The sequence below is a fragment of the Stenella coeruleoalba genome (assembly GCF_951394435.1).
Source record: "Stenella coeruleoalba genome assembly, chromosome: 13".
In the NCBI taxonomy this organism is placed as follows: Eukaryota; Metazoa; Chordata; class Mammalia; order Artiodactyla; family Delphinidae; genus Stenella; species Stenella coeruleoalba.
In genome coordinates this window covers 10491827-10518847 of record NC_137159.1, presented here as the reverse complement: position 1 = coordinate 10518847, position 27021 = coordinate 10491827, and the positions used below count along the sequence as shown (strand labels likewise).

The 27021-nt window shown below is 40.7% G+C and overlaps 1 protein-coding gene across 9 annotated transcripts in view; it reads left to right on the top strand.

Annotated features, from left to right (window-relative positions):
* NPHP1 (nephrocystin 1) overlaps nt 1–27021 on the top strand; it is a 76011-nt gene that overhangs the window by 27087 nt on the left and 21903 nt on the right. For 7 of the 9 annotated variants that reach the window (XR_013831063.1, XR_013831064.1, XR_013831065.1 and 4 more), the window contains 10 exons: nt 1798–1898; nt 2228–2270; nt 3247–3334; nt 4826–4920; nt 6862–6990; nt 15910–15984; nt 18297–18407; nt 19524–19606; nt 21479–21555; nt 22487–22586. Coding sequence is in view for 6 of the 9 variants with exons in the window: in XM_079940949.1 (XP_079797075.1) it covers nt 1798–1898; nt 2228–2270; nt 3247–3334; nt 4826–4920; nt 6862–6990; nt 15910–15984; nt 18297–18407; nt 19524–19606; nt 21479–21555; nt 22487–22586 (902 nt within the window). In the remaining 3 variants the exon portion in view is untranslated. The remainder of the gene's footprint in view (nt 1–1797; nt 1899–2227; nt 2271–3246; nt 3335–4825; nt 4921–6861; nt 6991–15909; nt 15985–18296; nt 18408–19523; nt 19607–21478; nt 21556–22486; nt 22587–27021) is intronic. The other 2 variants (XM_079940950.1, XM_079940952.1) reach the window with 1 other exon arrangement.

Here is a 27021-nt window from a genome sequence, read left to right as displayed (position 1 = left end):
GGCGGATTCTTAACCACTGCACCACCAGGGAAGCCCGGTGACATTATTTTTAATAATTTATTTTATCCAATATATCAAACATATTGTCTCATTTCAACGTATAATCAATATTTTAAAATCCTTTCTTTTTTTTTAATGCTAAGTCTTCAAATTCTAGTGTGTATTTTACACTTAAATAGCACATCTCAGTTTAGACTGGTCACATTTCAAGTGTCAGTAGGCACAGGTGGTGAGTGCCTGCCCTATTGCCCAGCTCAGTTCTGGGTCGTCTGTTTCAATGGTAGCATAGTATTCCAGTCTCATTTAGATGGACATTTAGGTTTCCAACCTATAATAACTATAAATGACATTGCAAAGAAGGTAAGATTAGCTTCCGCTATGAGTTACAGAAGAGCTCCAAAATAGTGGCCTAAATAAGGTAGAAGCATATTTCTCTTGTGTGTGGAGGAAGTGTGGAGATGGGCAGTCAAGGAATGGTAGGGCCCTATCTAATATTTTACCCTGTGGGTAGGTGCGAGCAGCTCTTCCTAGGGTTGTTATCTCTTTAGCTTAGATTGGCTGCTAGATCTTTCGTTATTAACAATTCCAAGCAGTGAAAGAGGAAAGGGAAAGAAGAAGTCAAAAGGCATGAGTTGCAGTCTTTTAAAGGTTTCTTGGAAGTTACACAAAAAACTTCCAGTTATACCTCCTTGGCCAGAATTGAGTTTCTCGACAACACCTACCTGCAAGGAGGGCTTGGAAAATGTAGTCTTTTAGCTGATTCATTGCTATATTCAGGGATTCTGTTAGAAAAGAAGACCCTGTGTTGTGATCAGTCTGTACATATACCTTGTAGACTGTCTGGTTATTCCCCTTAAATAAATTCCTGAATGCTCATTGCTGGTGCAAAGGGTTTGCACCTTTGTATTTTGATTGAATTTGCCGTTTTTCCTTTTAGGAAAGTTATGCCTATTTGGACTCCCATCTCCAGCAGCCGAGAGTGCTTGTTTGTCTACACATGTGCCAGTGATGGTTGTCATCAATCTTTTTGCCAGTGTGATAGACCAAAAAAACCCAAAAGGCTCATTATTGTTTTTTATTTGCATTTATTGTACTGCTAGTGAGGTTGAGCATGATTTCATTTGCTTTATGACCATTTCTATTTCTTCTTTGTAAATTGCCTTTTCAGTTCATTTTTGTAAGGGATTTTTGAAAATTGTGTTGATTTATAAGAGTTTTTGTCATATCTTGATGATAAGGATATCAACCCTTAGAAACTTGTGGCAGATATCTTCTTTGTTGACTTTCAGCCTTGTTTTATTTTTTATGTAGTTAAATCAAAGTTACATGGTTTTGGTATCATGACTGGAAAGGGCTTTCGAATCTCAAGATTATTTTCTTCGGGGACTTCCCTGGAGGTCCAGTGGTTAAGGCTCCACACTTTCACTGCAGGGCGCGCAGGTTTGATCCCTGGTTTGGGAACTAAGATCCACACGCCATGTGGCGTGGCCAAAAAAAAGATTATTTTCTTCTAACACTTCTATAGTTCTTTTTGCTTTTTTGTCTTTTCTTTTTTTTTTTTCATTTGAATAAGTCCCATCTGGCATTTATTTTTATTAAACTTGTTCTCTGCCTCTGTCATTGTAATTTTTTCACATAGTGACATTATCAACCACGTATTGAAATCTTTTTCCACTGATTTTTTATATGCCCATCATATACTAAATCCCTATCTACACTTGAGCCTTTCTGAAAGTACGCTTATTGGTTGATTTTTGCATTAGGTAAAAAGTACTTCATATTTCAATCATTTTTCAGCCCTATAATAAAGAAGAAGGCCCGGAGTCTAGTGAAGAAGGCAGTGAAGAAGATGTAGAGGTAGGGGATGAAACGGCAGAAGGAGCAGAAGTTAAACAAAGGTAAAAAGGTGTGAGGGGACATCAAAGTGGGTTTAGGAAACATTTTATTTGTTTATTTTTACTATTATACATAATTCAAGAATTTCTTGAAATGGAAACAGCTGATAGTTTGGGAGCGGGGCTTTTCATATTACTGTTTGCGTAAGACCATTACAACTTGAACTTGGTGATTATTGTTAGCACATGATATTATGCTTAGTTTCGGGTAGACTCTTTTAGGTTTTCAGAAGTTACAATTATATACTTTGTTCTTTGATTAATGAACTTCCCTAATTGAGTGAATAGGCATAAACTTTCTGTACACTCACCTAGCTACCGTTTCTCCCTAGAACCGATTCTCATTGGAGTGCTGTCCGAAAAGCCATCTCAGAGGTTGGTATCTCCTGTCTTATTAATGATGTCTCGTTTTGTTACCTAATAGCTCTGATAAGAGTTCAGATTCAAAACAGGATGGAAACTTTAAATGAAAGCATTGGATCTTAAGCAGGATACAGAGCATGGAATGCACAGAGCATTAAAACATATTTCTGGTTTAGTAAGCCTATGCCTATGAGGGCTTGGAAATGTCTCTCATTGATTCTGCTTGAATTTTCTATCATTTGGGTAAAGACAGTTGTTAAATTTTGTTAATATTAAAAAAGCTCAAAAAAGTAAGAAACTTGGGACTTCCCTGGTGGTCCAGTGGTTGAGACTCCACACTTGCAATGTAGGGGGCATGGGCAATGTAGGGGGCATGGGTTTGATCCCTGGTCGGGGAACTAAGACAGGCCATGGGGCGCAACCAAAAGAAAAAAGAAAAGTAAGAAACTATCAATAATCCTATCATTTAAAAAGTTGCATAACATAATGAAAATCCACTCCTTCCATAAGTAATCATCACTAACCATTTAGTAAATATATTCTTTCTGCCTTTTTTACCCTACGTATCACTTACATGGACATGCACGTGTGTGCATGCGTGTGTGTGTGTATGTACATATAGTGTACAAAAAAGCCATTAATTCTTCAGTGCGTATCAGTTTACGATATCAACTCATCTGTGACAGGGCAGTACTTTGTGGAGCAGGACAGGCCGTTTTGATGGGGGCCATGCAGGAAGCAGCAGGTCTGGAGCACAGAGCTCAGCCCCCTGGGCACTGCATGGGGCTTAGGTCCTCAGGAAAGGCCAGGATTCAGCAATGGCGTCTTCTCAGGAATTGGGGGTTAAATTGCTATATTCTTCCGCCAAAGTCTGTACATTTGTATTTTTCTTTGGGGGGTTGTAGTTGCTACAGTGATAGAGAGAGAGTATCCTAGAGGTGAGGAAACATGAATGAAACCAAGCAAATTTTTGTTTTACTCTCTTCAGCAGATTAACACCGTTGACGTACTGACCACGATGGGAGCTATTCCTGCCGGGTTCAGGCCTTCCACCCTCTTCCAGCTTCTGGAGGAAGGTAACAGGTGTCCATCAGCCACCACAGACTTTTAGTTAAGCGGTCACGGTTTACATCTAATTTTTCTGGCACAGCCAAAGCAAGTCACTGAAAAAGTTGTAACATCTCACATCTCTTGGACGCTCATCTTTTCCTTCATCTTGCTTGTGAAGGAGGAAGGAGCCCTGATCCTATCAGAGGCCAAGCCCCCTTCCATTATTTCAAAAACACGACTCTTTGATCAACCTTTTCCTGTATCTTCAGCCTGCTCTCCCCTGCCCCACTGGCTGATTCTCTCATCAGTAGTCCTAGCAAACCTAAAACCTCCCACCTTTACGGACCAGCTCCCCGCAACCCTGTCCCATTCTGGATGAAGCCTCCCTTTCTCTGCTTTTCCTCACAGTGAGACTTTTCCAAAGAGTTTTCCCTATTCGCTGTTTCTGTTTCCTTACTCATTCTTGGATTGCCCTGTACTTGGCAACATTTGTTCATAAGCTCATTTTAAAGAGGAATAATGTTGTGGTGAGGCTCCCCTGTATACCCTGAGCTGCTGAGTCATCTGTGGAAGGGCTGCTTTGAGGCTTCTCTGTCGGGAGGCTCTTCTCAGCCCTCCCTGAACACCCAGCTCCTTCTCATGCTTTGTTTTATTTTTGTTTTTTATTATAAATCTCTTTTTATTTATTTATTTATCTATTTATTATTATTATTATTTTGGGCTGTGCTGCGCAGCTTGTGGGATCTTAGTTCCCCGACCCGGGGTCATACCCGGGCCCTTGTGGAGTCCTAACCACTGGACCGCCAGGGAATTCCCCGCTTCTCATGCTTTGGGTCTCAGGGTACATTCCCAGAGACACCTTCCATGTAGGCCCTCCTACTCCCATTCACTTGAGCACCCTTTATAAGTCTAAGTCAGCTTATAATTATTTTGTCTTTTGTCTACTTATTTTTTGTAACAGTTTCCCCCACTGAAGTGTAAGCTAATGAGGGCAGGGGCCATATTTCTCTGATTCACGTTTATGTTTCCAGCTCCCAGCATAGCACCTGGCAGAGTAGGAACTCAAAAATGAGTTCTTGGGTGAGTAAATGATTTTGTAATAGGTATTCGTCATGACACGAGTATGGAAGAACAGTATTAAAATGCTTTTGTGTTAAGAAGTAAAATTAATGATTATATACTTTCTCTAAAATATCTAAAAAGTGTTCACAGAGTTTCTGCATTTTACAAAAATATTTGAATGGATCATCTTCATCATGGGGCATGTTACTGGCCTAAAAGTCTTTAAGATCTTTCCTAAAGCCACTTTAAGATCAGCTCTCATGTGCTTCTATCCTTACATTTCCTGCTGTTGTTCTTATCTCTGTTGGTATGTCTGTCTTAGGAAGCAAGTTTCTAGTAAACAGCTTGGCATTTTCGATGTCTGTTTCCTAAGTTTGTACCATAACATCATGAATTTGGGGTTTTGAATTTCATTCGTTCTTTGTAAGAAAATAAAGGAACAATTATTTTTGCAGGGAATCAATTTCGAGCAAGTTACTTCTTACAACCAGAGCTCACTACTTCACAACTGGCCTTCAAAGATCTAATGTGGGATGCTAAAACGGGCTCTGTAAGTATGGTTACTGTCAGTAAAATTATAAATTTTCCAGATTTTGTCATGGTTGCAAATATACAGGTAACGTAAATTGATTAATGCATTATAAAAAAACAAAAAAAAATTGTCTCCGCATTGTAATTTTGAAACACTTAGTGACAGTTTCATGACTGAGACAGAACTTGGGTCTGTTACCTTGATGTTATCTTGTTTCTCTTCTCCACTGCTCTCTTCTCCCATTGTTACAAAGGAAATAATACTAGGTATCAATCTTCATCATTCTTTGCCTCAATTTTTTCATCTGTAAAAAGGGAAAAATAGTAGTAATACTTCCAACATAGGGTTATTATGAGAATTGCACTGAATGTGTGAAGGGCTTAGAACAGTGCCTGACACATGATGATAACTTAGTAAATGTTAGCCAGTATCATTATTATTAGTGGCAGTAGTAATATTATTTTAATTAAATAGGAATGAGGAACTTGGCAGTACTTTCTGATTATATTTTGTGGGGAGCTTGGAGCGGAGGATTACTGGTATCCCCCTTATTTGAAGTAGGAAATGCCCTTGACATTTAATTCTCCTCCTTAGAAGATATAAACTGCATTTGAGCCCCTCACTCCCCTTCCTGTTTACCTTCTGCCTTTTCTCCCTTGCTCCCCCAGAGCCTCAGGGAAGAATAAGAGAACCCAGTGTGGCCAGGTTTTGTGGGAAGGGGTGGTGCAGAATTTTCGTACTCTTTTCCTTCTCAACCCGAGCATGCCTGGAATCTTTTTAGCATTAAATATCTCCTATTGCAAGTTTACAAATATGTTATATTTGGCGTTTGTAGTATACTAGTACTGAATAAATAGCATTTAATTTTGTGAACTTGTACACAGAGAGCTCAATTGTCAGCTCTCATTTTTTAATGGAAAAGGTGACAAACTGTTAAACATTGTCTGATTTTTTTCAGTGATATGTTATTTAAATGGAAAGGCCCAGGACCATAAAGCAGAATGTTAAGAATTGAAGATGTTCTTAAATTAAAAGAAACTAGAATGCCAGTTTTTTTTAATTGACATTCTGAATTATCTTGTGAAGTAGAACTGAATAACTACATCCAATGGTCAGTGCGTTCTCTCTGTCAAAACATCTATATTAGAAGCCAGGGAATAATGTAGATAAATGCTTGGAATTGAAACAAGGAGGAGCTAGCTGAATAATATTAACGCCAGGTGTCACTGGTCATTATGCTGTGGTGACCTTCTATGCGGACCTGCCTTACGTAAGAAGGAGCTGTAAGAACGAACCTGGAATACAGTTGATTCCATGGTCAGGTCATTCTTTTTCCCTGATTGTACTGACTGTTCTTTTCATCACAATTTTTGTGTATTTAACAAAAAAATGCAAAATTTTTTAAAAGATTTATTTATTTATTTTTGTCTGTGTCAGGTCTTAGGTGCGGCATGCGGGAGGTTCGTTGCGGCACTTGGGCCTCTCTACAGTTGTGGCGTGCGGGTTTTCTCTTCTCTAGTTGTGGCATGCGGGGTCCAGAGCGCGTGGGCTCTTTAGTTTGTGGCCCGCGAGCTCTCTTGTTGAGGCGCGCAAGCTCAGTAATTGTGGCACGCGGGCTTAGTTGCCCTGCGTCATGTGGGATCTTAGTTCCCTGACCAGGGATCAAACCCACGTCCCCTGCATTGTAAGGTGGATTCTTTACCGCTGGACCACCAGGGAAGTCCCCAAAGCAAATATTTTAAATATAAATATTGATGAAAATTTTAACTGAAGTTTTGGGTTAAATTAAACAGACTATTGAAACTTTTCTTGTGTGTGTATGTTGTGTGCAAAATTTATTCTTTTGTTCTTTTTTATTCTGTATGCATCTTCTTAAGCATTTACAAAAGGTGCTTTGAAAATGAATTTGTCTTATAAGTCATAAAAGTAAACCTTCCTCATAACTAATTTTTCTCTCAGATTAGGTCAAGACCAAGTCGTGTTTCCTTGATTCTGACCCTCTGGAGCTGTAAGATGATTCCTCTTCCAGGAGTGAGCATCCAGGTTCTGAGCAGACACGTGCGCTTCTGTCTGTTTGACGGCAGTAAGGTGAGCTTGCTGAGGAGTTAAACCGGTTGCCACCATATGTTAATGCCACATGTTAACCGCGTACTGCACAGGGTCTGTCTGTCTCTTTCTCCCTCTCAACCTCTCTCTCTCTCCGTGTGTGTGTGTGTGTGTGTGTGTGTATAAGTATCTATATAAAATGATGTGTGGTAGAGTGCAAACTACATGTGTTCTGATGACACAGACTTAACTCCTGGCTCTTTCAGTTGCTAAGTGTGTGATGTTTATATGTCACAGTTAACGCCTCTGAGCCTTAGATTTTTCACTTACAAAAAGGTACTGATGCCTGTCTTCTAGTATTGTATACGGTTCAGGTTTGAAGGTTAGAGTATTGCATTTTTGACAGGTGTACACACCTGTATAACCAACATCCCAGGCAACATATGGAGCATCACCATGACCTGACAAAGTTGCCTTGTGTCCTTTTCCATTCTGTGCCTCTCTGATTCCTAAGAGAATATTTTTTACCCAGTACCAAAAAATCTGAATAACTCTTAATTAATTGATTTATGAGATACAGATGAAACAGTGCCTGGATGGAACTTTATGGCTTTAATTGCATACACTAGACGAGAAGAAAGATTTTTAAATCAGTGATCTAAGCTCGAACTCAAGAGCCTGGAAAAGGAAGAGTGAGTCAATCCCAAAGGAAGTAGAATGGAGGAAATAATAAAGAGTAGAAATTAATGACGTAGAAAACAAGAGAAAGTCAGAAAAGGCAAAGTTTATTCTTTGAAAAGATTAATAAAATTGAGAGATGCCTAGTAAGACTGATCAAGAAATTTTAAAAGAGAGAAAGAAAACAAATGATTGTTGCCGAAACTCTGCCTCTGTTCACCGGTGCCAGATAGAAACACGGAAACAGAGTTTTGGATGAAGTAGAAAAGAAGAGCTTTATTGCTTTGCCAGGCAAAGGGGGCCACAGTAGGCTAATGCCCTCAGAACTGTGTGTTCCACCCTGGGGCAGGTAGTGAAGAGTGTTACAGTGCTCAAGGAGCAGAGCGTGATCGGCTCACGGACATTCTTCTGATTGGCTGGGGGTGAGGTAATTGGGAGTCAACATCATCAACCTTCTGGTTCCAACCAGTCTGGGGTCTGCGTGCTTGTGGGCAGCACACAGTTAAGTTCTCCCACCTGGAGGGGGTTTCAGTATCTGCAAAACAGCTCACAGGACATGGCTCAGAATATTATCTATAGCCCTTGAGGAAGAACTAAAGGTCCCTGACTTTGTTTAATGGCTAAAGTATTATTATTTTGTCTTGCTTGACTGTTTTCCTTTCTTTCTGCATTTTTTCACTTCTCTGATTAAATTTATGATTTGACTGACGTTTTTCTACAGACAAAAGGCAGGCGGAGGACAAGGGTGGGGCTCTTTTCTGGGAAGGCCTCATAGGGTCCTGCTTGGTTACGTGATCACCATCTGACATGAAAATGGAGACCTCAGCACAGATCCTGCGCACATTAAAGGGATAAGCAGGGGATGTTGTAAACAACTTTATGGCAGTAAATTTGATAACATCAATAAACAGATAAATTCTTTGAAAACCGTAACTTAATGAAACTGACACAAGAAGAAATAGAACAATTTGAATGACCCCTGTTAAAGAAATTGAAACAGTAATTAAAAATCTTCCAATAAAGAAAACTCCAGACCCAGATGGTTTCACTGGTGGATTCCTCCAAACATTTAAGGAAGAAATAATACCAATAGTACACAAACTTCCAAAGAATAGATAAAGAGGAAATGCTTCCCATCTCATTTCACGAGGCCAGGAAAAGCATGATACGAAAATATGACGAGACATTACAAAAAAGAAAAATTACACGACCAGTATTCCTTATGAATATATAAACTAAAATCCTAAACAAAATATTAGCAAATTGAATCTAGCCATGTATAAAAAATGACAGTATATCATGACTAATTGGGGTTTATTCCAGGAATTCAAATGTACACACCTGTGTAACCAATATTTAACATTTGAAAATAGATTATTGTAACTTGCCATATTAGCAGAACTGAAGTACAGAAATCACCTGATCATCTCAATAGATGCGGAAAAAGCAGTTGACAAATTTTAACACCCACTTATGATTTTAAAAAAGTTCTCACCAAACTAAGAACAGAAGGGAACTTCAAATTGGTAAAGGGCAACAAGAGAAAGCTAAAGCAAAGCTACTAGCATCATGACACTTAATGTGAAATATTGCATACTTTTCCCCTACGGTCAGGAACGATTCAAGGATATCCAAGAAATAAAAAAGATAACTCAGGTTTTTTTAATTGACAAAAGACTTGAACAGGCACTTAAAATATGGGGGCTTCCCTGGTGGCGCAGTGATTAAGAATCCGCCTGCCAATGCAGGGGACATGGGTTCAAGCCCTGGTCCGGGAAGATCCCACATGCGTCGGAGCAGCTAAGCCCGTGTGAAGCAGGGATGAAGCAGGAGGTACAGCGTAAGACGTTGTAAGCCATGATGTAGGGAGTTTCGTCTTTACCCTAAAAGCGGGGAAAGTCATTAGAGGTAGGACATGACTTAGACGTACGTTTGGGGATGATTTCTGGCTCCTCTCTGGAGATGGATTGAAGGGGGGTGGGGGTCAGAGGGATCTGAGTAGACCACTTGGGGGCTATGTCACAGTGTGGTGGTCAAAGGGCAGCAAGTGTCGCCTCAAGAAAACGAAATCTGGAGCCATTTTGCCTGGAATTAACCCTGGCTCCGCCAACTGGGTGTGGGACGCTGACCAAATGACTCGACCTTGCTGTCTTGTCTCATGTGCATCCCTTAGGGTCGATGTGAGGACTAAATGAGTTCATGTAAGTAAAGCACTTAGACCAATACATGGAACATCATAAGTTGACCAGATGAGAGATGACGATGGTAACTTAGATTAGGGAAGTGGAGATGAGAGCTGTGGCCGGAGGGATATTTAGGAGGCAAAACCCAACACACTTTGGTTGGTGGTGGGTTGGATGTGGCAGGTGAGGGAGAGTGGGACGCCAAGCATGACACTAGGTCTTTGACTTCCACATCTGGGTGGATGGTGGTGACGTGCAGTGAGGTAGAGAACACTGATAGATATCTTTCTTTCTGCTGAGTGTACTCCTAACTCGCAGCATGAGGAAAGTGCCTTTCTTTCATCTGCACTGCGGGTAAATAAGGATCTTTCCTTCCTTCTACATGCTCTGCGCAAGATCACTGCCAAAAACGAGCCAGTAGGTGTCGCCAGTGACCAAGAAAAGATGAATTGCCTTCTTTTTCCCAGATCTGGTTCCACACTTTTTGCTGTACCTCTCGCTATTCTCATACGTGACAACATAAAACAGAGATTAGAATTTTATTTTGAATAATATATCAAAATAGTAGAAATTATTTTATATAAAAATAATAGAAGTTTATGAAACAAATTTTTGCCAAATTTTCCAAATTGAGGAGTTAGAGAACATATTTAATAGTTACATACTCACGCTATTTACTTAAGAATACTTTTTTTTTTTTTTTTTTTTTGCGGTACGCGGACCTCTCACTGTTGTGGCCTCTCCCGTTGGCGGAGCACAGGCTCAGCGGCCATGGCTCATCGGCCCAGCCACTCCGCCGCATGTGGGATCCTCCCGGACCGGGCCACAAACCTGTGTCCCCTGCATCGGCAGGCGGACTCTCAACCACTGCACCACCAGGGAAGCCCAAGAATACTTCTTTAATAAGCCTAAGCCATGTTACAAATAAAAAGCATTATTACTAGAACTAGTTAATGAGACACTACTTCCAATAATGACTGAGTAAGCTCCTCTCCAAATAACTTGCCCAGTGATGAGAACTGTAAATTCTGGGTAATATATGAAAAGCAACTCCCTCGGGGCTCTGAAAAGCATCCCAAAGCAGCCGGGTCCTGGAGGGGCATCTTTCACTCTTGAGTCTGCTGTTTTATTTCTTCTCTTTGTTCCCTCTTTTTCATTCCCCTGTTTTATTTTTTTCTGTCTTCCTGAACATTTTTTAGAACTCCATTCTGAATTGTCTGCCATGTTGTTGAGTGGATCTCTTTGTACAGGTTTTGGTATGACTTTATACCTACATAACTTCCCACGGCTGGCTAGTGTCAACATTCCAGTTGAAGTGACATGTACCTCCCTTACCTCCCTTTAAACCTCTTTACCCTCCCTGCTTTCTAATTGTCTTAAATATCTCCTCTACATACATTGAGAACCACATCACACAGTGTTAGAATTTTCCTTCAACCATCAAGCATAATTTAGAAAACTTCAGAGAAACCTCTCATATTTACCCTTGTTCTTACTCTTTCCATTGTTCTTCCTTCCTGATATTCAGAGATTTATCATGTTTTTTCTATTTAGAGAACTTCCTTTAACCATTCTTTTTAGGGTAGGTCTGCAGGCTACAAATTCTCGTAGTTTTTCTTTATCTGAGAATGCCTGTTTCCCCTTTATTCCTGAAGGATATTTTCACTAGCTATACAATTCTAGGTTGGCAGTTCTTTTCTTTAAGCACTCAAAAAATATTGTTGCATTTCCTCTGGCCTCTGTCTGATGAGAATTGGTTTTTCCCTATGGGTGAATCTAGGTGGTGTTTCTCTCTCACTGCTTTCAAGATATCGTGTTTAGTTTTTAGAAGTTTATGTACTTTGTCATGGATTTCTTGGGTTTAACCTGTTTAGGGTTTTCTCAGCTTTTTAAACCATAGGTTTATATCTTTTGCCAAATTTGGGGATTTTTCAGCCATTATTTTCTCAAATACTTTTCCAGCTCCAAACTCCCCTCTCCTCTGGGACTCCGATGACATGAATGTTAGTTAGATCTTTTGTTATAATCCCACGGGTTCCTGAGGCTCCTGATCATTTTTTCCCATCTATTCTATCTCAGTTGTTCAGACTGCATAGTTTCCGTTTTCCTATCTTCAATTTCACTGATTCTTTTCTCTCTTTTCTGTTCTGTGGTTGAGTCTCTTCAGTGACTCGTGTAGGTATGTGTGTGTGTCTGTTTTTAATCTTGGTTATTGTATTTTCCAGTTCTAGAATTTCCATTAGGGTCTCCTTTATCTTTCATTTTTTTGTTGAGATTTCCTTATTTCTTTCTTGAGACTTTGTATTTCTTTCTACGTTTTAAATTTCTTTTAAGCATCTCCATAGTTGTTTATTGAAACATTTTTAGATGGCTGCTTTAAAATGCTTGTCAAGTAATTCCAATATCTGTGTCATCTCAGTATTGGTATCTTTTGATACCAATCTCATTCAAGTTGAGATTTTCCTGGTACTTGGTATAATGAATGATTTTTTTCTTTTTTTTATTGTATCCTGGACATTTTGAGTGTTGGGAGTCTCTGGATCTTAATAAGTTTAACTTCTATTTTAGCAGGCCTCTGACACCATTACTGCCAGGTGAGAATGGAAGTCCAGATTCCCCACTTGGCCTCTGCCCACACCCCTGGGGGTAGGTGTGCCTCCTTACTTTGGGGCCCTAATGGAAGTTCAGGCTCCTCTCTAGGCCTCCAGAGACAGCACTCACTGTGTCATTCCTCAGGACCTATGACCCCTAGTCAGCCCACTTTCCTGTCTCCATTGTGGACATTACAAGGAGGTAAAAACTAAGGTTACTGAATTTCATTGTGTTAAATTTTCGATCAAAAAAAGAACTGTGAACAAATGATGAACTCTAGCTAATGATATGCATGCTAATGTATTTAGAGGAAAGTTTACTTATGTCTGCAAGTTTGCAGTGTATCAAAAAATTAGGTGAATTGATGGATGGACAGAAGATATATGTGATAATGCAAGTATAGTAAAATATTGATGGCAGAATTTAGGTGATAAGCTTATGGGTGTTCACTATAAGTTTCTTTTAACTTGTATATTTATATATATTTAATATATATGTAGTATATATTTGACACATTTCATAATTAACCACCATTGTATGTTTCATCCTTAAAAATTGATTGAAAACCCTTAAGAACTCAGTAAGAAATAATACATCAAGTAATTGTATTAGTTTTGCCAATAATAAAAGAAATAGAACGCAAGTGTAAATCTCACATTTAGACTCTTATCTTAGAACGTTACAATCTTCCAATTTGTTTATTCTTTTCCTTTTACATGTATTTTATACCACAATCTGACTTTTACTGGAATTAGCAATATTTGTTAAATTAGTAACTATTTCAAATACATAGAAACATGCAGAAAAAAACGTAACAGCTACCCATGGCCTTGTCACTTAGTTCTATTGAAGCCTCTCAGTTTGCAATATGTAAATGTTTAGCCTACTCACTTAGCTGTAGATTATTCTCATAAATCTAAACTCCGTATTTCTTTCTCCTAACACACCAAAGATACTAACATGCTTTACCTACCTACTGGCCCATCTTGTCATCGTTGCTTAGAAGTTTTTTGGGTTTTTTTTTTTTAATGCAAACAAATCTGTTTTTTAAAAAACAGTAAATATGTAATTATGTATAGTGACATATTTTGTTAATATCTATGCTCTGGGTTGTTTCTTGTATTGTAAGTATTTGATTTCTTCATGTGTCCTTAGAAGCACATTTTATGCAGAAGATATTTTACCCTTCCCCCCCCAGCCAAGCCCCACCAATCTAATGGTGTTGTGGTTGCTACCTCCAAACTCCAGTCCAGAACCAGATCTTACAGTGAAGTTTAGCGTTCTTGATCTAAGCTGATGTCAGGGACATCAGCGATTCACTTAAAGGTTCACTTGTTTACTTGGTTCTGATCCTGGTGTCATGGCTCCATCTTTGTCCTTCCTGCTTAGGCTCTTTACTTCCTATGAGGAGGAAGGTTGGCCACCATCTTTCTTCCACCCTACTGGCTTCAAGCAATAAGGCTGTCTCTGTTCCTCTATCATGTGTTGAGTACCATTAGCCTCTGTAACATACAAATCCGGCTCCTTGTCACCATGTCCCGCTCTAGACTCAGAGCCCAGGAGACCTCCAGTTTTAGTCTCGCCCTATTCTTTGTTTTTCTCTTCTGTTTATGGGTCACTGAAATATTCATCTCACTTTTGGGTCCTCCTCTGTCTTTTTAAGTGTCACTGCTTTATATTTGGAGCAGAGCAGCTGTGTTGAAGCATAAATTCATCTTGAGCAGAAGTCCTTATGCATTCTTCTGTTTGTTTGCTTTTTAAATATCTATTTATTTATTTGGCTGCTCCGGGTCTTAGTTGCGGCACACAGGATCTTCGTTGCGGCACGCGGGGTCTTTTAGTTGCAGCATGCGGAATATTTAGTTGTGGCATGCGGGGTCTAGTTCTCTGACAAGGGACCGAATCCGGGCCCCCTGAATTGGGAGCGCGGAGTCTTAACCACTGGACCACCAGGGAAGTCCCCCTTATGCATTCTTTTTTTTTTTTTTTCTGTACGTGGGCCTCTCACTGTTGTGGCCTCTCCCACTGCGGAGCACAGGCTCCGGACGCACAGGCCCAGCGGCCATGGCTCACGGGCCCAGCCGCTCCACGGCACGTGGGATCTTCCCGGACCGGGGCACGAACCCGCGTCCCCTGCATCGGCAGGCGGACTCTCAACCACTGCACCACCAGGGAAGCCCCCCTTATGCATTCTTGATGCAGTTTGCTAAGTGGAAAAATCTCTAAAATTTTGAACCCTTGATTATTTCATCCTTATGCTCTGAGCCAGTCATTCACCCTCTCTCGAGGCAGTTTTCTCAAATGTATAATGAGATGTTTGGACTAAGTCCTTTTTAGCTCTCAGAGTCAGTAACTCAAGAAGGATGTAAAATTATCAAGCAGAGGAAGTTTTTCCTCAATCAAAATCAGCATTCTCCAAGTTGAGAAGATTAAAGCAGAGATAGTATGAGACCTCAATTTCAATGATTGCAAGGGACTTCTTAGATATTAGAAGTGGGGAACACTTCTTGAAAAACCAAGAAGGACCTTGGAATAAATAAAATGCAGTCTTAGATTAGACACCAGATAGTAATCAAAAGGAGTTTGTACTCCAAGAGCCCAGTCTGAGAATATATATCATTTTAGAAAGGGTTTAAATAAATTCATTTATATTAGTTGTGGAAGGAAATGGAGACTTTCTCTGTGGAAAACAACTTAGCTGCCCATAAGATCCTCCTAGTTGCTTGCCAATAGCAACACAGAGGGCAGTGAATTGAATTTGACCTCATAGGACACGTTCAGGATGATTTCTAATTATTTTTAAAGCTTAGTTTTAGAAATGCTATACTAAAATATTTTTGTCTAAAATAAAAATTGTATATTATCTGTTCTTCTGGAAAATGTCAGTTTTGGCCATAACTTTATAGAATTTGAACTCTTTTTTTTTTTTTTTACAGTTTTTGCTCCTTTTGTATTCTATTGATTTGTATATATTATAGGACTAACTTCTTGCAATAGCATTTTATAAGAGATTAAATTCCAGGAAAAGTATACTTTATAGGCCTAGGGATCTTGAAGAAAACTGTAACCGTGTATCTGAGAGGGTAGCAGTGTCTCTCTTGATGGCAGGGTAATGGATTGCACATAAAATGCTCTTGTGGGTCATATTTCTTAAAAGGTCGTTCATACCTAAAATTTCTCTGAATTTTCTGGTTAATCTATCTCATATATTAAGTATTTCACGTAATACAGTTTATCACTAGTGCAAAGATCTGAGTCTGAATTCATTTATCAGTTCTTCCGTTGTGTTATAAGCGCTGTAACACTTGTTTTTTTGTTAATCATTTTAAATGTTATGTATGTATAATACTTGATGTAAAAAGAAAAAAGAATTACAGAGTTACACAAAGTAAGAAATGAAATATCCCCCTCTCCCTCTGCCCCACTGTTAACTGTTTGGGACCTGGAAGTGATCATGTTTCAAAGAGCTTTCTACAATATGATTTCAAATGGGAAAATCTCATTTCAGGTTCTGAGCAACATTCATACAGTCAGGGCCACGTGGCAACCTAAGAAACCCAAAACATGGACCTTTTCTCCCCAGGTAAGTAACCTGCTTACTTGTGAATGGAAGTAAGAAGAATGGTATGAAACGTGAACTTCTTTTACCTGATAAGTATTATATGATTAATTTCTAAGGCAGGATTGTCAAAGTGTGTTCCTGAAATAATGTATTTGTATTTAACACAGAATATATGGGGCCAGATTTGAATCTTCAGATTAATGTTCTTTGAGGACTTTGATAACAATTACTCATGTTTCTGACTCACCAAAGTTATAATGCCTATGAATCATCTCATTCAATGGATCACAAGGTTTAATTCTAGAAAATTCCCTCTGATGAAAAATGAAAACAGAAAGAGAAAACTTACGAAATGTTTTTCAAAAATGCAGTCTCCAACTGTGCTCGTGAGAGTTGTGCTTTCTTCAGATAAAAATCAAGGGTGACGCCTAGGGAACTGGTCAGTACACCCAGGGACTGTCAAGACTGGGACAAACAAAGGCTGGAATGAGGTTAAGTGGCTTGAAACCACCGAGTCAGTGCCACATAGATGCCAGTGGAGACGAAGATATCTTTATGTTCTTTTAATAACATTAATTTTCTATAGTTCTATTTACTTTACTTTTTTTCTACCTCCAGAGTTTCATTACTTCCCTCCCACAACTAACTCCCTCATGTCACTGCCCCTGAGAACCCTTCATTAACCTTCTCCTATTGCATCAGAAGATCTTACAGCAAGATAGAGGTTCACTGAGAGGACACAGCATGTGGGGGAGGCGCGGCCACCTCGCCTGTGGGCTGTGTGTGTCCACACTTGTCTACCACGCGACTCCTACAAGTCCAGTTTGATCTTCTAAGCATCCTACTGCTTACATTTCTTTAAATTGTAACAATATAATTGTTCTACTGTTTTTTGTGTTAATTTCTTTTTATTTTTTTTTTTTTTATGTTTTGGCCGCCCCGCGCGGAGTGCGGGATCTTAGTTCCCCAACCAGGGATCAGACCCGCGCCCTCTACAGTGGAAGCGCGGAGCCCTAACCACTGGACCGCCAGGGAAGTCCCCCTACTGCTTCCATTTTGACACAGTACTTCACAGTTCTGATAGTGCGTCTCTGTGCATGTGAAGTGGTTAGGGTAGAATTTTCCAAGGTTTTCCTGGATATAAAGATGAACTGTTTGGAGGGATAAATAATATGTGTATGTTGCTTTGTTGAATGAAATTAAACGTCCTTAGGTGTGAGGCATTCTTCCTAGGTACTGTGGGAGCTTACACGTTAGTAGAGAAGACACATAAAACACCAATGTCCTCTATTTATGGAGCTCTGACTGCGTGCCAGGCGCTGAGGTAGGCCGTGATGTGCATTTTCTCATCTAATCCTTGGAGTCGCTCTAAGGAGTGGGTGCTTTTGATAACTGTCACGTAGGCAGAATGTAATGTCACACAGGCAGCACGTGGGGATCCAAGTGCTGTGGAAGCACAGAGGAGGGTGAAATTAATTCTAGTCCTTAGGCTCAGGGCAGGTTTTATAGAAGAGAAACTAAACTTTGAAGGATGGGTAGGATTTTATAGGCAAGGAAGAGGGATGTAGTTGTCCAGGGAGGGGGAATGGAAAGGGCAGAAGGGAAGGAAAGGAAAATTTCCAAGGCATGCCTGAGGAAAGTTGAGCAAGTGTGTGTGCAGTCTGCAATTTTAGTTCTGTTTCCAAAGGACAGCGGTTAATATAAATATAAATATCTTATCAGGGAATTTCCTGGTAGTCCAGTGGTTAGGACTCCGCACCTCCACTGCAAGGGGCACGGGTTCGATCCCTGGTCGGGGAACTAGGATCCCGCGTGCCGTGTGGCACAGCCCCCCGCCAAAAAAATCTTATCAAACTATTTTTGTGATACCTCTGAAGACCTTGGTACAGTGCTTGTTTCACATTAGCCTCTGCTCTAAGCATAGAGTAAGTGAACGTAAAGGTAGTTTTCTTCAACACAAAAATTACATTTTAAAATTTCAAATCATTGGTATAGATGGGTCCAGTCCATCTGCTTTTTGTTTCCTTTAAAAGACCTTTATTATGATGCAGCGGCATAAACTATTTATAGATGAATAGAGCTGAACCTTCCCTCCATTTTTAAAAAAATTATTTTATTGAAGTGTAGTTGATTTACAGTGTTATGTTAATGTCTGCTGTACAGCAAAGTGATTCAGTTACACATATATATACATTCTTTTTCATAGTCTTTTCCATCATGGTTTATGACAGGATATTGAATATAGTTCCCTGTGCTATCAGTAGGACCTCATTGTTTATCCTCCAACCATTTTTCATGTTTATTAGTAATTTTCGTTTTTGCTATCATTTCAGGTTACTGGCATCTTGCCCTGCTTGCTTGATGGTGACTGTTTCATCAGGTCCAATTCTTCTTCTCCAGATCTTGGAATATTATTTGAACTTGGAATTTCTTATATTCGCAATGTATGTCAGTTGAAAGATACAGCTTTCTAACGTGTCAAAGGGGAAGTTTTCCCTTATGTCTGTCTTTAGTAAAATAATCGAGGTTTTTATGTGTAACAGAATTTTAATCTCTTGAGGAATGAGAGTGACAGTGATTCTAATTTTTTTATGATGCTACTTTTCCATTAGTGTTTAAAATAAGTGTACTTGTTTACATTTATAGCTTGAGCGAACTCCAGTGCTTTTAAAGAATGAAGATTGGAAAAACATAAGACCTTGCAGAAAGTGATAAAAGATGCTAGCGGCCTTGCAGCACTGTGCTTTAGCTCTGTCCTGGAGGGTCAGAGTGCCCCTAACCTCGTAAATGAGCGTTCTAATGAAGGGACCTGGCAGAGGGGTAATTTTTATAAAGGGAACACCAGAAACTTGGATTAATTTACATCATGTAGACTATTGAATCAGTGGGTGTGGCTCTGTGGTAATAATTATGTATTTCCATAGATAGGTGTAGAATGTGTGCTGGGCCTCGTGATAACCCAGAGATTTGTATTATGTTAATGGTGTAATACCATCATATGTAATACCATTGTATGTTTTATTATGTTAATGGTGTAATACCATAATGGTGTAATACCATCCTTTCATTTCTTTAAGGCAAATTCATCCGTCCGCTGCGGGTGGGTAGGACAGGAGCAGGTCCCCCAGGTGAACCCCAGACGCCTCTGACAGTTGACATTGGGTTAAGTTCTGAGCAGAAGGACCCTTGAATGCTTTAATTGGCTCATTCCATTTCTTACTGAGACAGAGCCTCCTACGCTCGTGTATATTGAGGTGATCTGGAATCATCCCACTGCATATTTATGTCACTCAAGAAGCAATAGTAACAGTCGTCATATCATCAGCTTTAGGGGTTTTTCAGGAGCAATTTAACAAGAGATTTTCATTTTATATCCTGCCTTTACCGTCTGGCCTGCAAGTCAAATGGGACTCCACTGGGTTTCACTTTGTTTTCTTGTGAAGAATTTTTTAGTTCTAAAGGCAAATACTAGTTTTATTCCTTTTAGAAGAACTTGGTATGTGCTTATAGATTTGACTGATTCAGACATTAATTTTCATACACTTTGTTTTATTTTCTAGTCAACTGGTGAGAGAGGAGAATTAAGTTGTGGCTGGGTGTTTCTTAAACTTTTTGATGCCAGTGGAATTCCTATTCCAGCAAAGTAAGTTGGCTTATATATTCCTTCCAAACGGGTAATTTTGTGGAAATTCATTTTTTTTAGAATCTAGATACCTCAGGTTTCCAGAGTGTATTACTTACATTTCAGTAACTTGTGTGGAGAGGGCTTTTACTGTTGATTTTAATGTTCTTTTAGGTAGTATATGAAAACAGCACACATGATCTCATCCTAGCGGGGAAGAAATGACACAGGTAGCCACGGTATTTTAAAAGATATTTGCACCGGTTGTCTGCTGAGAATATTCTTCCAGTGATTTCCTGTGGTATTAGTACATTTCACAGTGCTGAAATAGAGCCTCATTCTCGCCAAAGAGTGAGAAAGCTGAGTCTGGGGTCCCCAGGTCCTCCGTGACTCTGCCTTTCTTCCGTAGGTGGTACATGGAAATTGTAGCAGCAGCCACTGTAAACAAATTTAAAATTTAAGACCAAAAACAAATATTTGTAATGCATTTGCAATATATACATAACAGTCACGAGATTATTATCCCTAATACAAAAAGAGCCTTCAAAAATTAAGAAGAGGCCAATCCAAATTTGAAAATGGACACACACACACAAATCTAAGCCTGGAAGATAAGAAACCCACAGAAGAGATACAGATGGGCAGTCACTAGGATGATGATTGAGATCCCAGATTTGGAATGGTAAAATTCAGGGCTGTAGCCTGGGCTCTGTCCATGTAACTGTAAGCAGGTTGTCTGCAAGCCTCAACTTCCCCCATCTTTAAAATGGGATCATAATAGTTCCCAAGCCCAAAGGTTTAATTCAGATGATGCACCCCTCTTCCATCTTTACTGATACCGCAGGGGTGGGCGTGACCTCCTTACCACTGGATGGAGGTAAAAGCCCTCCTCTGATGTTACCCCAGTGGGAGGGGGAGGGGCACGCTATCACGCCCAACCTCCCCAGCCACTGCCTGTAGATGGAGAGGCCCAGGCTTCTTGTGGGTTGTTTTTGTTTTTCTGCTTTTGTTTTTTGTCTTTAATACTGTTCAGGGTTTTTCACTGTGCTTAGTGGGAGGGAAAAGTGTGTTTATCCAATCCTTCTTAAAGTGAAGTCATAGCTATTTTTTAAATGAGGTGGAGGCCTATGTATTGATACAGAAACATCTCCAATGTATATTATTATATGAAAACGGCAAGTTGCAGAATCGTGTGTGTGCTGACTCCACTTCTGTTCGCAAAGAGCTGTGTTCATGTGCGTGTGTGTAAACTGTTCCCGGAGGTTGTCTCTGGCGAGCAGAACTGGGGAGGTGGTGCCACAGGATTAAGGAGGCCTCTTACCTTCTGCTTCCACACTTACGGAGTACGCAACTTTAAACGTGTGTCAGTTTAAGATTTACTGTTTAAATGTATGTGTTTGTTTCCATTTGTATTGAAACAGATAGGACAAGGGGCTACCAAACTAGGGGGGAAAGAAGGGGGGAGGGATTTTTTATTTTTTGTTTATCATTTGTATGCCATTTGAACTTTTTACAACAATCTACCTGTTACTTTTATATTTTAAAAATAGTATGAATTCATAATAGCTTTATTTCCAGTGATGATTTGAAACATTTGAAAAATGCATTTAAATAACACGAGTCATTAAAGTCAAAAGACCTTAATGACATTAATTAATCTTCCTCATTTTTATGTAGAAAAATGTGTTTTCTGTGGTTCATAGTTAAGAAAGAGACTTTATTTACTGAGATGATAACCCCATGGAGGTGTCAACAACCTTCATTCTCATTTACCAATGAGGCATAAATAAAATGTCTGTGAATGCGTCTGTGCTAAAAAACGTTCCACTACTGACTCTACTGTTTCTCAATGTCCGTAACACGTATCCATCATGGTATATTTTTCTTTTGTAGAACTTATGAACTCTTCTTGAATGGAGGTACCCCTTATGAAAAAGGTGTTGAAGTGGACCCTTCAGTATCCAGAAGAGGTACCACTCTTCTGTGTTGCTTTCTTTCCTTAAAGATTAAACAAGCAGAAGATACATCGGAGAAGATACCTATAGTATAATAAGCGTAACACTTTTCACGTGAATTCACATTTTTTAAAATATGTCGTTTGATGTTAAAATCTTAATCATTTTTATCTAAGTGCTTATTTTCTTGGTAGCATATTTGAGACTCTAACGTAGGAAATTAGGATGCATGAGGACCCTGTATTGGTTCCTTTTCGTTGAACACTGGGCCACAGAATTAATAGAATAGGCCAATTCAGTGATTGCCTATTGCTAGGTCAAAGGGTGTAGACATTTGAAATTGTGGTATACATACCAGGTTGCCCTCCAAAAATACTGAGCATCTTTTAATGTGTTCATTGACCAGGCACTGTGCTAGGTAAAGGGAAAATGGAGAGTAAGGCAGATATGGCCCTTGCCTCTTGGAGCTCAGAGCCTGATGGGTTTGAAACTCCCCTCTAGCTCCTCAGACATCCCCCTCCTTGCTTAGTGATTTAGGACACACAGCACTGCTGCCGCCCCAGCAATGCCAATCCCACCTTCTTGGAACAGGAAGGAGCTGGGATGTGGGATGCAGCTGGTTCTACTTGGAGTCAGACGTGCTTTTTAAACTCCCTTTTTCTTTGTCATCTGGCAGCAGTGATGCTGTCACGGTATCTGATGTAGTGGCAGCTCCAGGGGTGGGCTGGTTGGGTGCATTCTGAAGGTCCTTAGGGCACATCATATTCATCAGTCCATTTAGGGCGTATGGGCGACTGCTGCCTCTCATACAATTCAGCCCCACTGGTGCTGAAAAAAACTTTGTCTTATTTTTATATATAAAAAAATGTATATAAAATACTCTATTTTATTATATTCACTGCCTAAGCACTTAAAGTTTTGAGATGTATTTTTTATTTTTTTAAAGCACATGGTAGTGTTTTCCATCAGATGATGACAGTGAGAAGGCAGCCTCAGCTTCTAGTAAAACTGAGATCTTTGAACAGAAGATCAAGGAACATGCTAAGGTTGGTACCTGCTGTTACCTGTCTGGTGAACTTGGGCCCATTCAGCGTTTGTGGACCATCTCTGTTTCTGGCTTCTCCACGTGCTTGGTCACCTTCTGTTAATTATTTTTTTTCCTCACTAATTCTTCTGCCAAGGATCAGTAGGGAAATGGAATAATAATACATTTCAGATTAGCTTATTCTTCTGTTTACCAGTTAGCACAAATGATAGATGCGGTCAGAAATAGTATAGAAACTTTTGAGTCAACGGGACTTATCATCCACAGTCCTACCCTCAGGGAACTTTGGGGAACTTTTTTTAATGTCAAGTTTGTTGAGGTATAATTTACACGCAGTAAAATTTGCCCTTTTTAGTTTAAGTTCTTTGCGTTTTGACAAGTATATACAGTCATATAACTACCACACGGTCAAGATAGAGAATATTTCCATCACTATAAACAGTGAACTGATGCCCCTTTGTAATCAACTCTCCAGCTCCGGCCTCAGGCTACTGCTCCTCTGTTTTCTTTCCCAACAGTTTTGCCTTTTCCAGAATGTCCTACAAATGGACTCACACAGTACATAGCCTTTTGAGTCTGGCCTCTTTCATTTAGCGTAACGCAGTTGAGATACACCCATGCTGTTGCCTGTGCTAGTGGTTTTTTCCTTTTTGTTCTAATTGGTATTCCATTTGGTGGATATACCCTAATGTGTTTATTTATTCACTAGTTGATAGATACTTGGGTTGTTTCTGGCTTTGGGCAATTATGAATAAAGCTGCTCTATATATTTGCGTAAGAGTTTTTGTGTGTGTGGGCATGTCTTCCTTTCTCGTGGGTGTAGGTACTTAGGAGTGGGATTACTGGATCATCTGGTGTTTGTTTAACTTTATAAGAAACTGCCAAACTGGTTTCCAATATGACTAGAGGCCATTTTACACCCTCTCCAGCCACATATGAGAGTTCCAATTACTCCGTATTCTTGACAACATTTGATATGATCAATTTTTTTCTGTTTTGCCCGTTTTATTTATTTATTTATATATTTATTTATTTTTGGCTGCATTGGGTCTTCGTTGCTGCGCGCAGGCATTCTCTAGTTGCGGCAAGCAGGGGCTACTCTTCGTTGCGGTGCATGTGCTTCTTGCGGTGGCTTCTCTTGTTGCGGAGCACGGGCTCTAGGCGTGGGCTTCAGTAGTTGTAGCACTTGGGCTCAGTAGTTGTGGCACACGGCCTTCAGTAGTTGTGGCTTGCGGGCTCTAGAGCACAGGCTCCGTAGTTGTGGCACACAGACTTAGTTGCTTCACGGCATGTGGGAGCTTCCTGGACCAGGGATCAAACCTGTGTCCCCTGCATTGACAGGCAGATTCTTAACCACTGTGCCACCAGAGAAGTCCTTGCCCATTTTAATAAATGATTAGTGGTAGCTATTGGTGGTTTTAATTTGCATTTTCTTCAGGGAGATTTTGCACTGGTAGAATCCCAGGTCGATCCATCTCTAACTCAGTAACCTCTTGGACAAGTCATTTACCATCTTTCTCAGGGTCTCAAGGTCTACGTCTTTGAAATGGACATCATAATAGTATTAACCCCATCAAGCACTAAAGAGGTTTAAGGAAAAGAAAATATATAAAACACTTAGCTAGTACGTGGCACCCAGTAACACACAATAAGTAGCAGCTATAATTATTACTCTTATATAGTAATAGCTATATTATAAACAGCTATAGCTATTACTATTATCATATGTCTAGATAAATGTAAATACAACGACAGGTGGCTGGCACTGTGATCACATTTGTTCAGATGAGGATGTGCTATGTAGCTGGTAGGATCGGGGGATTCAAAAGAAGCTTTGAAGGTTTGGAAGAGGTGCCAGTTGATGACGTGGAGATGTGGAGAGTACGCAGTGGACAGGAGGGGCAGAGGGAGGAGCGTGGCTCGGGAACAGAGACTGATGCAGTTGACTGGTCCCACAGTGACCTGCTCTCTGCTCGCGGATTATCAGGAAGCAGGGAACCTTGGCCCACCTCTGTGAATGGTTGCTTTTCTCATTCTAGATCATGCTCCCAGTTTAAATATCCCTTGTTCTTATCTCTAGTACTGAAATGTGTATTATAATTATAGTGTTAACAGTTAAATCTTTCAATAACCATTAATTATGTGTTCGTGGGTAGTATTCATCCTCTTGGCTTTTTTTTTTCCTGGATGTTCATAGAGCCTATAAATTCCCTTCTTTTGGCCAATCTTTCCTTGGACAGTTTTTATTTTTCAAGATTAATAGAAGAAGCACAGTAGCGGTCTTTGTAGAAGAAAAGCTAGAATCCTGTTTGGCCTCATTCTTCCTACGTCTTCAGCCTCCCGCTACCCCCCTTGTTGATAAGCTTTCGAGAGTCCGAAGCACTCCCAAGCGTGTCTGTCAAGCACAGCTCTTAATAGTGTTTCTTTGGCCCCAAATATCAGTTTGCAGATACGCTTTACAATCTAGAGATCAAATCTGACTTGGGTGTGCGGCGGTCAGATGGGCGGGCCCGTTCCCCCAAAGCAATGAACATTCTTCTGCATGCTGGGTTCTCAAAGAAGGGTCCCAGGTCCTCATCCCCTGACGTCAGGAACTGAGCCCTTGTTGGTTACAGCATACAGTAGGCACCCGAAAAATGTTTGTGAAATAGTTTCCAAGTAGAGCTCTTCCTGCTGGTGTAAAAGGGGTCGGGCGCTCGCTCTGCCTTCTGCGGTCCCTGGCCTCCCCCCCCCTCGTCTTGGTGTCCGCTCCTGTCTCCTCCCAGAGCCCCGAGAGAGACCTGAGCACCGTCTTGAAATTGCCGCTCCACTTTGCCTGATGCAGAAATGCGCTCTGCTCTCCTGGTGGTGTCCAGCGTGGGCTTCAGGGCCCGCCGGCCTCAGGCAGGCTCTCCCAGGGGCAGACCGTGGGCATGGTGAAGCCAGAGGCCTTGGGCCCTACTGCCGGGCCATGGGCTGGGGTGCGAGGGCTGTGCTGTGGGTCCAGGATGAGAGGCTGGAATCAGGCCTGTGCACCCTGGAGGTGGAGCCTGAGATGGGGCTGATCCTTCTCAGTCTCCTCTCCCTGACCTGCCACCTGCAGTGAGTGGGGAAAGAAGGCGGATGATGCTACCAACAGCCCTCCTCCTCCACTCCTCCAAACGCCCATCCCGCCTCTGTCCCCACTCTCCCTTGCTTAAGAACTTCATATTTTGGGATTTCCCTGGTGGTCCAGTGGTTAAGACTCCACGCTTCAACTGCAGGGGGCACGAGTTCAATCCCTGGTTGGGGAACTAGGATCCTACGTGCCGCAAAAGAAAAAACAAAACAAAAACAAAAACACCCTTCATCTTATGTATATGTGTAACTGATTCACTTTGTTATAAAGCAGAAACTAACACACCATTGTAAAGCAATTATACTCCAATAAAGACGTTAAAAAAAATAAAAATAAATGAATAAACCCTTCATCTTTGTTTAGCCAGATTTCTCTGCTTGAAGGAGAAAGGACGGGGCTCTTTTTGTTATGCCAAGGGACCTACAAAACTGCGGGCAGGGCCAAGGGTGGGAAGCCCAGTTATAATCTGCATTAGTGCCCAGTTTCCCCAGTATCCTTGCTGGTTGGCTTCATCCTGCCCTCTCACCAGCCAGCAGTCTTCCGTGTGTGTCTCCTTTGGCTGTCAGGAGCCCTGTGAAAATCCGATGAATCAACGTGGACTCGTCTCCTTGACCAAAGAAACAGCACCAGAATCCTGTCCCTGGGTCTCCTTTTATGGAGACAACTCTGGTCATGTTGACCCTCAGCTGAGACGGAAGAGGGAGCAGATAGGTCCTCCTGTTTCACCAAGACTTGCCTTTCTGATTTGGGAGCTGTTTTTTTGATGGGGTTTAACTTGGTGTGATTTGGCCAAATGCATGCTTTTAAGCCTCTGATGAGGGAAAGCCCTGAATTTAGACCCAGACTCCCAGAGCACGGGTTCTGAATACCGAGACATACTGGTCTGTGGCAGTAGGCTACATGCCTGTATATAAATTTGCTACAAATTTGTTTATTTTCCTTTGCTCTCTGGATGTATGCCATCTTTTTTTCTCTTTTACTTCCATTGTATTATTGCTAAAAATAAATGAAGTAATAGTGTTGCTTGCCGGGGGCCCAGTATCATGTTTATTGCCCTTCTGTTGATCTGTCTGTGAGGTCAGAAAGAAGTATATCTTTACTTCTTCAGCTCAGAGCTTCCTGGTCACCTTGGATTTGGGAAAATCAAAGGATTTCCCTAAAGGAAGCTCTGATAAAGAGCCAGCAGCGTTGCTTCATGTTATGGGGAGGTACCAGAAGGAAAGGAGTGCCGGCACTGTGGGCGCTGAAGGCCTCCACTGCAGGCTGGCCGCGATGCCTGCCAGACAGAGCAGGCCGATCTGGGAGAGAAGGGGAGGAGAGAATGGAAGGAAGGTTCCAC